Source organism: Cygnus atratus, chromosome 2 (genome assembly GCF_013377495.2).
Source record: "Cygnus atratus isolate AKBS03 ecotype Queensland, Australia chromosome 2, CAtr_DNAZoo_HiC_assembly, whole genome shotgun sequence".
Classification (NCBI taxonomy): Eukaryota; Metazoa; Chordata; class Aves; order Anseriformes; family Anatidae; genus Cygnus; species Cygnus atratus.
The window spans coordinates 124,498,003-124,512,338 of record NC_066363.1 but is presented as its reverse complement, the minus strand read 5'-3'; the positions used below and the strand labels follow the sequence as shown (position 1 = coordinate 124,512,338).

Genomic DNA, 14,336 nt, shown 5'->3' with positions numbered 1-14,336 from the left:
TTTGAGAAACTTCTTTCTCTTGGTTCTTCATTTACAAACAGAGATGAGTTTCTCAGGAGGCATGTACACACTTTAGGCTAATATAAGTCACCCATCTTTTCCTCTGCCCCACTCTACTCACACTATCATAAAACATAGAGAAGGAAGACAGACACTCAAATACAGCGCTTAAAGAGGCAGTGTCAACACCTCTATCAGCTCTGGGGATAAACACAAGCCAGCACCCTAAACCCAAGTTTCTAAAATTACTATTTGGCCTTTTTTTTATTTATTTTATTTTAATCACAAAGCCTTTGAACATTATCCCCCTCTGACTTTTAAACTACTCTGTGAATTTAACCACTTGCCACTAGGGTATCATAAAACTGAAACTAATTTTATATATATGAACTATTATCCAGTAAGTGTTCCATGCATTGAAAATTCTTATAATTTATTACCAGAGATCATGTTTTAAAAGCCTAGAACACTAGAAACGCTAGAAATCAACAGTTACAAAGCTCTAAGTTTCACTGACTTTAAAAGTTACTGCTTTTATTTGTTTTGGACTACTACTGCTTCTACTAACCTATTAAGCTTTCCACAGAAGGAAACTGATTGATATTACACCCTAAATAGGCATGAGAAATGCCCGTCTTGGAGACCCCATTTAACTTCCTCTGGCTAATTCACTGAGTATTCTTATTTTGCAGATTAATTGGAAACATTTAGATTTCTGAAGGTAGGAAGAGGAGGAGCAAAAAGCTTCAAGTCCATTTGGCTTACAGTTTCCGTGTACTCTAACAACTGTTAGCCCTTGAATAAACCACTGAATCATGAAGGAAACTGAATGTGTAACACTCAAATCATATTTTATCTGATGAAGAATTAACATGGCATTAAAATTCACCCATGGGAAGCCTACATTCAGTCCCATATATCATGGTAAGTCTCAAACGAATTCATCTCAATCGCTGTGAAAGAGCCAGTATAGCTGTCTTCGTGACAAGACGCTGAAGGCAAGAAAAGAGCTATAACAGGCCAATAAGAGAGAAATACTCGGCTACTGAGATGCAGTATAGGTCCTCAAGTCACACGATCAAATGTGAACATGCAAATATCCTTCACTCAGCTGAAAAGAAGCAGCCGCCATTAATGGGATTTCCAAAACTGTTCTGTGGACTGTGTGGGAGACAGAGTGTTCAACAAAACAGAATCTGTGGCACTTAAGGGAATTTAACGTTAATACTTTTATTTTGAGAGATATAAATCTAATTATGCCTACAGCGTACTATTTTTATTTATACAAAAAATACTGCCACAGGGTCCACTACAGCAATGAAACTGTACATCTTCAAATACGAGAACGTTTTGCATAATACAGGGCCTAAATCCAGGACCCAGAATCAGGAATTTGAGTTTTAATCTTACATCTACCTCCAACTTACTGGAGAGATAGCTATAATCTGGGCAAGTTGTTTATCTATCTCCCAGCTCACTACTCCCATCTTCTATAAAGCACTTGGAAAGAAATAAAGCTTAAAAACATTACTGCTGACTGATTGCTATTTAAACACTCATTTGCCAGCAGTGTTACTTGGGGAGATTTAAATATTCCACTTAGCTTTATATATTTATTCAAATATGTTTCCATTTTCCATGTCACAAGTAGAACTTTCTAAGACTAGAAGTGTTTTTAAACTAATAAAATTAAAAAAAATAAACTGTTCCTGGAAAATGTTTACATAAATGTCTTCACAACAGTCTTCAGCATATTTGTATTGCAGATGATTTTAACAGCTTCTTTTCTTCCCTCTCCCTTTACTAGTGCATTTTTACTTCATTTATAGTTGACGTTATCCTGTTTCCAGCTTTTGTTTGTTGTTGTTGTTGCTTTTTTTTTTAATTGTGCCCTTTGAATGATTCTTCTGAAACCAAAATAATTACTTAAATATTCTCAGAGTACATCTGCTTAAAACAAGTATTTCTATTTGTCAATAAAGTGCTATCAGTGTTACAAAACAAGGAAACATATCTGAATAGAGCCTTTACAGGAGCAAGAAAAAAAAATCTTTAAAAGACAACCCACAATTTTGGCAAACATACTTATCAGATTTCCTTTTGCATCTCTGAGAGGAGCGCCACCACCACCTTTTCCCCAGGGATTGTAATTCCTCATTTCTGCTTCTAACTTGGCTTCGTAGCGTTCCTTCTCTTCTCTCTCTTGTCTGCGTCTTTCCTCTCTCTCTCTTATCTAAGAAGAAACAGTCCGAAGTCAGTTGCATAAAAATATCACATGAAGTATAATTTTAATAACATGTTAACAGAGCAAGCTGAGTGCTATTGTTATGCCATCTGTATCTAGTAAATCACAAACATTTCATTGCCTTTACTACAGACAGAGCACTGAATACTGGTGTCACAACGTGCATGTACAGAAATACACATTATAAGACTTCCAAATATTCATGTCTGACACTTCCAGTAGATCAAAAGTCCCATATCCTTGGATCTTGCAGTACAGAAGGCTGTACTGCCTAAAATTTAAACAGGCAAAGCTCCACGGCATTACGGCACTTGATTCTCTCAACCTGATTTTGTTTAGCCTAAACTTAGATTAGAGATGGGACAAAGTCTTTTACCCATAAATGCTTTAAGAGAATGCGATACAATTCTGTAACTACTCATTAAATATTTTTGTGCAGTAATACATAATGTATAACTGCTCGTATGGTTTGCTCCTTTTTTTCAACAGGTTAAATGTACGTAACTAGATCTCCTTATTTCATATAGCATTTATAACACGAACAGCTGTTAAAAAAAGTCAAACTTCTATTCAAAGCTTTTGAAACATTAGCTACTATTTCTGTTGCTGAAATACGTTAACGTATTTTCTTCAGTTTGTTCCTTCTGTGCAATAAATGTTTCCTTTTATCTCATAGTCAAACAATTTCATAAGAAATGCAGTGAGTCAAAACAAAGACCCGTCTAGTCCTGCAGACTGTTTCCAAAAATGGTAAGTCAGGTTTGCCCATAGGGGAAAAAAAAGGTTCTGAACATTCTGTTCACTTACAACGATAAGCAGCATAATAGCTTTGAAAGGGTGTATTGTGCCAGGTTTATTAGAACTTCATGTCGAGTTGTGCAGTCCCTCACATGGCAAAATAGAATTTATTTCTTAAGACTATAGTGAGAAAATACCTTCAGAGAAGCATAAAGACAAGTGCAGTATCAAACACTATTCCTAAATGTTTATTTTATTCTTAATTTGGCCTTGACTGGCAGCCTCTACTTGATCCCTATACACAATCATAATTAAAACTATAACATTTTTATAGCAATTATTTACCTCCACTGAAGAAAAGCAAAGAATCAATAGGAAACATTAGTGCCACTGAATTGGGTTCTAGCAAAATCTCTTCTGAAACGCGTCCTATCATGGTCAAATACATTTTATAAATGTAGGTGCAGCAACAAAATGCCACTAAAATGAGCAGAGGACTAGGATTTCTACTGGAAGACATGAAACTCAAATTTGTCTAGTCTATCAAAAAGGAAGTTGAAAAGAGATGAGACATCACATACAAACTCACTAAAACCAAGGCATTTGAATTAGTAACCAAATCATCATGAAGAACTTACTGAAAATAGAGTGCTCTTAATTATTAAAGCAATAATGCTTGAAAGCAATCTTTCAATGAAAATATCAGAGCAAAACAATTTATTGCATTTAAGCTGCACCTTCTTATGTTTATGAAAACAATTATATGAAATTTGATGTCTGGAACTAATCTGTTTGCTCTTAGTCTTTGCATTTTCTCTGCCTCTTGAAGAGGCAATAAGCTTGAAGAGATTGCTGTTCAACTGAAGATCTAAAATGAGCTAAAGAAAGGTCAGAGGACCGGGAGAAAGTAAACAACAAAGGAAGGGAGAGTTAAGAAACCTTTTTACTTGTAAATTAAATGAATATGTATGGAATGAATATGAAATGAGACCGTATAACAGTTACAACCACTATATCGTTAACAAGAAGAAAATATCAGAAGCTTTATTACTCAGTACCTGCTGTTGCAATTCTTGTTGGTAAGATAACGTTGCCTCTTTGGAAGGCTTTGATTTTTCTTCAGAAAATACTCCTCTGCTTCTTTGTCTGTCTCCTGTATTCCTCTGTCCAATGTTACTTCTAAATTAGAAAACCACACGTGTAAAAGGAAAACATCATAGGGTCAAAAGGAAAAAATTCCCTGCCTGAAATACGTAACATCTTGTTTTCCACAGCCTGGCAGTTTATAGTCTCAAACATTTTCATAAATCCATACAAAACAGAGGAGATCACTGAATTACTGTTTAGATAAGACTTAATTAGAATTTTGAAGAGTTGTCTTTAACATGCTTTAATTGAAAGGCATATACCTTGTTAGCAAAATACTCCCAACATGAGAAGCATACCAATACAGACAAATACAAACAAAGAATATGAATACACATAATACTTACACAGATTGCTCTACTGGGGCTTGGACTAAAGAAGGATCCAGGTTAGGTGTGGGTTGCATTCCCATCATACCTGTACCATCTGCGCAATAAAAATAAAGTACTATTTTTAGTTTTGGATGCTTAAAAATAAATATTTGCTATTACTTAAAAGCACAGCTCTCAGTGCTCAGACCGACTGCATGATTACCACAAGGACTTTGAACTTTTGCATCGAACATAGCTAAAAGCTTAATGCCCCTAAAGAAAGAAAAACAATGCAAAGGTACAACTCCATTTCTTACTTTTAAAATCAACTAAACCCCTTAAATTTGTAAATTTACACGTGTTTTCATTAGCATAATTTACAATGAACTAACAAAAAGAACTAACTAATTTAACACAGCTTTTGACCTCGTGCTTTCCAAATGCATCCTGTACCGTGAGGAGAACCACACTGCACTGTACACTACAGCGTATTTGACACCTGTACTCATAGTGAAATCGGAATGACAGCACCCTGCCACAGCAAGGCTTGAAATTACTGTACTGCTTACGTTCAAGATAATATGAGATGCATCTCTAAAACAATTTCATGCTTTGAAATCTTACTTTGTGACAACAACCTTGAGGTCAAATTGATCCTGTATGTGAATTTTAAGTACTAGTTTGTTTAATACTCTAAACTGTAAGCCATTTTACACTAAAAGTTATATTGATAACAACGCTAAAAAAAGCTTCTGTTAAAGATTACAGCTCCTATTTTACCTTTTCTTTGGAACTTCAAAAATCTTACAGGAGGTGGGAGGGCAGAACAAGAAAAAAAATTTTGCTTTTATTTCTCTAGCATTCTTTAATATCACCAACTGATGCAAATCTCATTCACATAAATCCATAAAAAAATATTGTTGCAAGTTTTCTTTGTCCTGCATTTTAAGGTTTCTATGAAGGTACCAATACACAACTTTGAATTGGGTATAAGTAGTTGTTACTAGTTTATATTATTCATCGTTCAAACAGATTAAAAGCAGTCATCTGAATTGCTAACAACAAATTCACCTAAAATCATCAACTTACAATATGCAAGATTGGGATCCAAAGGATTTCTAGCCCCATAAAAGTAATAAGCATCATCATAAGGTGTTCTATAGTTGTCTGTCAAAACTGGTGGTGGAGGTGGTGGTATAGGTGCAAGCCTTAAAGAAAAAAGGAACAATTTCTATTTTGTTGTACAACTGAAAAAAAAAAAGATCATTCAAAGAAAAAAAAAAGAATTCACTACGCAAAAATTCTAGATTTAGATCAGTCCAAGACCTCTCTAACATTAGTGCCATGCAGGAATAAGACACAATAAACCTCAATAAGGGGTTAACCTTCCTTTACGGAGTAGTACATGAACCCATGCTATTCCAGAGATCTAAAGAGCATAAAACAAGAACACTTTCTTTAACTGGTTCAGTTGATGACACTTAGCTGGTTACATCTGTAACAGTAAATAAAACAAGGCAAGGACTGGTCTCTGATTAGAGGGCAAGTGGCACAGCACAGCTTTAGCCACATGGCTAAAGCTCTGTCTCCCAAAATGGTTTAGTCTCAGCCACAACATCAAAGGGAAGCTGTCATGGTCTACCCTGAATTCCTGAACTTAGCCCTGGGAGACCTCAAACTGGTACGGTCCAAACTCATGCCAGAGCAGCCACCTAACAATACAGACACCACTGGGCACGTGCTTAAGCACCCTCACAACACAGTTCAACATCCTAGGTATAGACATTATTTCTACAGTAAAACTCTTCTTCTACACAAACATCGACTAAGAGAGCTGTATTCAAGTATGTTCAGCCTGGAGAAGAGAAGGCTCCAGGGAGACCTTACAGCGGCCTTCCTGTACCTAAAGGGGGCCTGCAGGAAAGCTGGGGAGGGACTCTTTGTCAGGGGGTGTAGTGATAGGACAAGGGGGAATGGTTTTAAACTAATAGAGGGGAGGTTGAGATTAGACATTAGGAAGCACCTGGGAGCTGCCATTTCACCAAGGGTGCTGGCTAGCCCTCGGTGAAAGTCTTCATTCACTGGAGAGACAGAAGGCATGGACACAGGAGTTTGGAAAGCAACCCTGGGCCTTTCAGGTGGCACTTTCTCTTCAGAAGCTCTTGCTGTCAAGCCAAACTGCCTCAATCTATTCGGCTGAAGGAGAAAAAAAAGAAGAAAAAAGCAGTTAACTCGTTATGAACCTCCATTTCGGTTGCATTAAATATTCTACTAGTTCTCAATTACCTGTTCAAATTTTTAGTAACTGCTTTTTTGTGTTGTTTTTTTTTTTCCCTTCCCAGGGAACTACTGGAAAGCTACTACTACAAGGAAATCTAGCATGTTTATCACAGTTAAAAAAACAAAACAAAACAAAAAAAACCTCCATGGCAAGTTTTACGAAGTATATGGTCCTGGTTATTATCCAGGGGGAAAAAGAAAATAAAAGTATTAAAGTATTTACTCAGTTGGCTGTAGCACAGGTTATCTACAGCTGACAGGTTCCTACACTGACAATATTTTCATATTATGCACAGGAAAAGTTTATGAAATGCCCTCCCCCTACTGAAACAGCTCATCATCAGTAAGAGTAAAGACGAACACACACTGAGACTTTTTCCAATAAACATTTCCTTTCAATACCATTATTTTTCAGGTTCCTTTGATTCTATTAGATTTTTTCAAGGACAAACATGACAAAATTTTATTTTATTTTTTTAAATAAAGTATCAAATGTTTATTGATAACTGGAAGCCTCAGAAACTAGTCAAAGGCAACATGCAAGTAATGCAAAGGCATGCAAATCAGTTAGTTTCAGAGCTATCCTATCACACCCAGAAAGCCCTTACACCAGCTTCTATGCATAAATATTCTAATGTTTGTTTAAATGACCCAATATAAGACCAAAAAAAAAACCCCGCAACTATACACCATATAAATAAAACCAGATTATGCTTCTGAATTTACCAGTCCTAACATTGCAGTGCTTCAACTAACATGCATGCAGAGACAGTGATACCAGCACCAACTAAATATTTAATATCTAACAGCAAACTGTATACCCTAAAGTATTTCAGCAAAATATTAAATGTTTACCTCCTCATCACTTAGCTGCAAGACAGTATATGTACAAGGCAGTTAGTACTCACCAATCATGAACTACAGCATTAAGATAAAAAAAAATCACAAAATCTACTAGACATTAGTATTCGTTTATAACATTTAACTTCAAATTTCTAGAAGTGAGTATGAAATTTGATAGCATATGAGCTACAGTGATTTAAAATTATTTAGAAGTCTACAGACTTTTGTCTTTCAATTTATCTTTTCAAATCCAGTATCTCAAGCAGGAGAACATTTAAAACAGTCTTTCTTACTAACAAGCTTAATGTCAACTGTTCCCAAAGTGCCCCAGATTTCAGCTCTGTGGCTAATTAAAGATGTAACTATGGCAGTAGGTTCATCCTGGGGATTGTTTTCTTTTAAACAAGCGGTATATACAACAGTCTACTTCTACATACTCTGAAACAGGCATTGCTATTTAACCAACCTGTAATTAATCAAGAAATCCACCTAATTAGAATCTCTCCCCAAGAAGCAATTTGAAGCTAGCAGTGACTGTTGCTTAATGAATGCAGCAATTCTACTTAATTGAAGGCTTTCAGCCAAATTAATGGTTTTAAATATACATGTCCTGGACTTGCTGTGGATATAATTTTGCTCATACAATAAGCACTTTTCAGTCTCTGAGCAAGATGCAGTACGTGGAATGCTTCATCACAGCGTGCTTCTGGCTGTTCAGGTCTGATCAGACAAGACTGCTTAACGCTGACTACAGCGTGCTGCAGCCGAAAGCACCAGCATCCTCTGCTCAGTTTTTCCTCTTTTTCTGTCTTGCTCCCAACCACATACTCCATTCCTCTCCTTTTCACCATCTGAATCCATGGTTAGCTCTAAGCTAATAAACAACAAAAAAGATTCAGACTTGCCAGCTAACCAAGCCAAATTGGTTCACAGGAAGGGATCAAACACACGCCACGATGCCTTAGGTAGAGAGGGCAGGAACATGCAGCTAGACCACTTGACCACGCTCTTTCACTTTAGAAGCTGAAATTGATTCAGCTTAGTTGCTTATCTACATGCATTTCCAGCCCCCTGCCTCAAATGCTGACTGCTTTGTTGATAGTAAGTTTCAGCAATTCATTCATCTTCATCTTCTAGAAAATGAGCGCTCCTTTCACGTCTGCTGAACTCTCCAAAAGTAGCTCAAGTTTCCTTCTGTTTTGTAGTCTCCCTCAAAAAACAGCACCATTGATAATTTAAACTAGTAACCAGTTAAGTCATTAACTACTTTGTTCTTGCTTGAGAAAATTATCTGTCCTTCATGTTCAACAGCATATATCTACTGTTCCCAAGATGCATTGGCCTTGGTCACTTCAATAAACGCACACATGCAAATCATACTAGTTATGTGACAATCAGACTGCTATTAATGCTGCTAGCACCAACAATCTTACTCCTACATATGTGATAGTCAAAATTCTTGGTACAATAATCACCTTAATAAGGAAGTGGAGACAGTAACTGCATTAACTCTTACAAGTAACACAACATTAAATATCTTGCTTTTTACATTTGATGGTTTAAAAAAAATACAATTTTGAAATATAAAAAAATCATCACTGAGTTCAAATCAGCTGCGAAACAACTGGATTTTTTTTTAATTGAAAAATAAAAAAGTATACAGAGAAAAACTTTCAGCAGCAAACTTTACATTCCCCTAGAAGGCTCACTATTGTGTGCATGTACAGGCTACCACTGCACACCAAATATCTTTTCCATGACATCTAGTGCTTTCACAGAACACTTGGTCAAAGAGAAAAAAGAAAATGTTTTAAAACTTTCTTGAACATACTTTCCTCTTAAGCTGAAAGTATGTGCAGTGAGGACAGTCTTATCATCCTTGGCCTGAGTTTTATTCTATCCTAATGCCCTATTAGAAAAAAAGAGACACGTTTATCATTCTATAAAAGCCCTATAGTTTTGTGAATCGACAACCATAATGTACATATAATAAGAAAAAAGTCTATATAAGTGGAAGAAAAAAATCCAAACTCCTCACCTTCTTTTCTGGGTCTAGAGCTCCAGAAGCAGCAACTGAGAGCTCAAGTTCCTTCTCACTGTTTTTGTGAAAAAAAAAAATCACATCAGAAAGCAGTAAACCATACTCATTTTTTCAAATCATTGACCTCAAAACTCTGGAAATACAGAGTAACAAGACATGCTTCTACTTGACTTCTTCTGGAGTCTGGGAATAAGGATACTGTATATCCTTTGTAAGGAAACAGAACTCAGGAAATATTCAGCTATCATTTATTCCACCTAATAAAATTCCAACTACCAAAAAAGGAAAAAACACATTGTTTTTTTACTACAATCTTTCACATTATTTCTTAAAAATTTATTTTATTCACATTACAGTGATATACAGTTTATAATAAACATATTCAAATTATTCATAAGTATAACAATAATTACTATATTTTAATTTCAAGCCTCAAGCTTGTTCAGCATGTGTAGCTTTCAATCACAGCGAAGCTGTCAAGAGTAACTTTAATTCATTATCCTCTCATTAATATAACTGTGTGTTTGTACGTGTATCTATTATCATTCAGCAAGCAGCTACTAATACGTAAGTAAGAAATTTTATTTTATTATTCTGCATAAATCAAGTACTTTGAAAGCAAAAGGTTCCTTTCCTAAACTGGAAAGGGAAATGAAGAATCGTTTTCAACTTTGCAAAGTAATTACACACTTTTCTGCCACCAAGAAAGATACATCCACCTAGAGCTTCTTTATCCCTAAGAAACTGAAAATCAATTTTTAAAACAAAAAATCAATTTTTTTATTTGTTTCACTGAAAGCTGGTGTTTTTGTTTTTTTTTTTTTTTTATTAAAAACTAAAGCTCTCATGCCAACTAGCTTAATTAGGTGTGGTATTAGCTAGCTAGCTAAAATTCCTTATTTATGAAAATTATTCTTACCATATTCCATATGAAATTCCTTTAAAGTTCAGCTATTATTCTTTAAAAAAATATATAGTAACTTTCCCTTACCGTCTCTTATTTCGCTGTTGCTCAGCCATCTGTTCAATTAGTTCTTGTCTGTATTTCTCTTTTTTCCTTTGGAGAAGCTCTAGGTCCTGACCACCTAATGGAAACAGTCATACAATGTGTAAATGCTCCACAAAATACACAAAGGTACTGGACAAAAACACTGCATTTCAGTCAAGTCAAAGCATAAAAGCAGAGTATACAATCAGAGAACGTGCATAAGAACACTATCTTTACTGATTAAAAAAAAAAGTTTTAATACTGAAGTTTGTTTGGAGTATGACAATCAGAGCTACTATGATTTTCATCATTACTCTTCTAGTTTGCCTGGTTTTGTACAGTCAAAAAGCTACAAATTTCAAAGCTATCTGATACAACAATGAAAAAAGTTTTTGTTTTGTTTTGTTTTGTTTGTTTTTTTGGTTTTGCTTTTTTCTCTCTAATGCTCAACTAAGGAAGATACAGCACTCCAAAATTACGAAGCACTGCTCTGGATAAAAATGAAAGGTAAAACTAAAGATAGTCAAACCCACAGGGAGGAAAGCAAAGTGCTCCACTTTTCAGACAGTTTCCATGACTACTAGAAATTAGAAAAGTATTGGCTGATAAGCGTATGTAAAAGCAAACGGTGATCACATCTCACATGGATTTTGAGGAACCCAAAAAAGCCCTTACAATTTTTGGTAGTTCCCCCCACAGCATACGTGGAGTTTTCTATTAAAAATAAACAAACAAACAAAAAAACACCACTTGTATGACCATCAGACACAACGGACTCTTGACATATTTTCATACACACAGTCACTGTGGATTTCAAGTCAAGTAAACCTGAGCAATAAAGTGAAGTAGGCTGCAAAGTAGGAGAAAGAAAGAAAAAAAAAAAAAAGGAAAAAAGCACCTACATGATTCATGACTGTCTGATTTTTTTTTTTCAGTTATTATGTCAGGATTGTAAAGCAACCAAAATAGGTAAGATAACCTCATGGCTTGTGATTTTTGGGGTCTGAAATCAATTCTAACTTCAAAAAAAATAAAATCTTTATAAAACATAATATTCTTTTTCTAACAAAGACTACAAGGAAGACTAATTCATACCTTTGTGTACTCAGGTTACTACAGTGAGATGGCTATGAACAGATCAGGGAGACTGACAGTTATACCACCATTGTTTTAATGCTACCTTCAAACAGAAAACTGTCCTGCCACGCATAGCACTGAAGATCAGCTATGTTCAATCGTAAAAATAAAGTGCACCTGACACCTGTTAGCCAATTTTCCCATCAACTCAAATCTAGCTTGCATTCAAAGGCTTGCATCTGAAGAACTAGTTTTCTTACTCTTGCCTTATTTTCTGAATTATGCTACGAATGCTTTTTCCCAGCAACGCTTCTCTCCACAAAGCTCAATAACGTTCACTGCTAAATATAATGGCTACATTTAACCAGTAAGAGATAATTGGAATCATCTGTTCTTGCACACAGTTGTGAACACTACCATTCCCCATACTTCTGCAACTGATGTTAGTATCAAAAAAATTAGTTATTAGTAAAAAAAAAAAAGTAATAACTATCAAAAATAATTTGTATCAAGAAAAGAAGGTATACGGGCCTTGTACTGTTAATGATAACTAAGAAGAAACTCAGGCTCTTCAAAAATTAGAAAGCCCTATTGCATTAAGTGGGAAAAGGAATATTTCTTTCTTTTTTGATTTTTTTTCCATGTTAATTGTATTTATTTACTGGTATAAGGGAAAACTATCATGAAGAAAAAGCTAGATTTTCAAGGTTTTTAATTATTCCCAAAGAAAAGTCAAATATGCAAAGAAAGAATAACTGTGTCATTACTTAGGTTTCTATACATACCAAGAATGAGGCCTGTTGAATATGTCATTTCAGGAGCAGACTTGGAAGGTTCATTAGCTGAAGAGCTAATTTGTGCCTGATTTCTGGCAAAGACAAAAAAGAAAATGGAAAGATCAGACATAAGAATTTACTTGCAGTCTGTCTGAAATGCGATAGATGTACTTACAACATTATGTGATATATTTATGACAGAGAACCTTCCTAAAATCCAAAGAAACATCACAAGCAAAATAAGAAGCCTTGTGGAAAAAAAAAGCATTTCTCACAGTTCTTATTTGCCTGTGGTTTCTGAAGTTCTCAGAAACACTGATGCAGTCGAGCACTTAAAGTGTTGACAGACAAAAGCAGTGCCAAGCAAGAGTTTATATAAGGTCTTTACACACATTTTGCTTTTGCCTCTTAGATCATGTCTTGATTTTGCAAGTCCGGAAAACTAAAATAGGAATTTTAAAACTACTATCACAAAAAAAAAAAATCATTAAGTTAAAACTTCAACCTCAGTTCGAGAGCAGGTGATCTGTCATTTCAAAAAAGAACACTGGCATGCAATCTTCCATAGCTATTTTCAAAGCAAATGCATCGTTCTTGTCCTATATTACACTAGCTGTAGGAAAAGAATTCACCATTTTGGATAGCATATTAGGGATTGTAAATAAACATTTTCCTTTCACCATGATTTTGTAGTGTGATTTTCAGAAAAATACATTGTATACCAGACCTAAAATTTCCAGTTCTTGGAATCTGCTGCACATGTGATCTCTCCTTTAATTCATCTTCATAATCTGCAGGTAGATCTCGTACTATTCCATCCAGATTGGGCCTTAAAGAAATAGACAATATTTAGCCATGCTTGCCTAAAAACATACCAACCAAAATGGAAGGTCCTGCAGTTTCTTGCAGATGGATCCTCAGCCTGACTGCACATGGAACAACAGAACCAGTTCCAAAAATACTATGCAAAATTTCTAGAAATACTTCACTTCACTAGCATTGTCAAAGCACCTCCATCTGAAATTCAGATTCCCAAGTCTGCTTTTCAGGCTGAAAGGATACCACAGCTCCTAGAAAACCTCTTCTTACCTTAAGGGCTAGCTGACTGCATGATAGCTAGAATTTGCCATGTAAAATTCATTTTTCCTTGAAAAAACATACTAATTCTTCATTACAGAGCCAGCTTCCCTGACAAGCCTTATTATTTTTGTTGTTTATACGAAAATGTGACCAAGTTCACATCTCTGGTGGCAACCCTAGAACAGATCTTGGAAGCGATGCAGGATCACACACTTTGGCATTCAGACTGCATTGATTGAAACTGATCTTGCTCTTAATGAGCCAATGAAGCCTCCGACAACTATTGCACAAGCCTGGTGAAATAGTTGATTCAGATATGAAAAGCTTCTTTAATGACAGCCTACCCTTCACCATCTATCTGATACTATTTAAAAGAGAGAGGTCATTTTTGATCAAGATTAAAGACAGGTAATATGGTGAATACCAAAATTAAGGAGATGAAATTCAAAGCATCTACATGTGAAGAAAGCAATACAAATGAAAATTCAAATAAATCCAACGATGCTAAAAACTGTATGAACAAAAGGGAGCTTTTCCTGAAAAGGTCTGGGGTAGCTGAATGTACAGGCTTTTCTAACCTTTGAAATTAATTACTCTATAATGAGGACTTCAAGATATCTTGATAAAATGAGGCAAGAAGAGATATTTAATGAAAAAGTAAGCAATAGGTGCTGACAAAGATATATTTTCCAAAGCCAGGTAAAGCCAGGGACTTACTATTAAACAAACCAAAAAAAATCCAAGGTAAACAGAAAAAAAAACATCATATTCTTTCATGTAAGAGGAGCCACAGCTCTGACCATCTCTGCAA

General features: G+C 35.3%; 1 protein-coding gene across 21 annotated transcripts in view; it reads right to left on the bottom strand.

The window, feature by feature from the left end:
• The window catches only part of CSPP1 (centrosome and spindle pole associated protein 1), a 61,322-nt gene that overhangs the window by 23,951 nt on the left and 23,035 nt on the right, over positions 1–14,336 (bottom strand). For 11 of the 21 annotated variants that reach the window (XM_035563034.2, XM_035563043.2, XM_035563038.2 and 8 more), the window contains 9 exons: positions 13,173–13,274; positions 12,455–12,537; positions 10,596–10,689; positions 9,602–9,659; positions 6,464–6,636; positions 5,530–5,648; positions 4,477–4,555; positions 4,042–4,162; positions 2,086–2,233 (listed from right to left, as the gene is read on the bottom strand). In XM_035563034.2, the coding sequence (XP_035418927.1) occupies positions 2,086–2,233; positions 4,042–4,162; positions 4,477–4,555; positions 5,530–5,648; positions 6,464–6,636; positions 9,602–9,659; positions 10,596–10,689; positions 12,455–12,537; positions 13,173–13,274 (977 nt within the window). The remainder of the gene's footprint in view (positions 1–2,085; positions 2,234–4,041; positions 4,163–4,476; positions 4,556–5,529; positions 5,649–6,463; positions 6,637–9,601; positions 9,660–10,595; positions 10,690–12,454; positions 12,538–13,172; positions 13,275–14,336) is intronic. The other 10 variants (XM_035563035.2, XM_035563044.2, XM_035563039.2 and 7 more) reach the window with 1 other exon arrangement.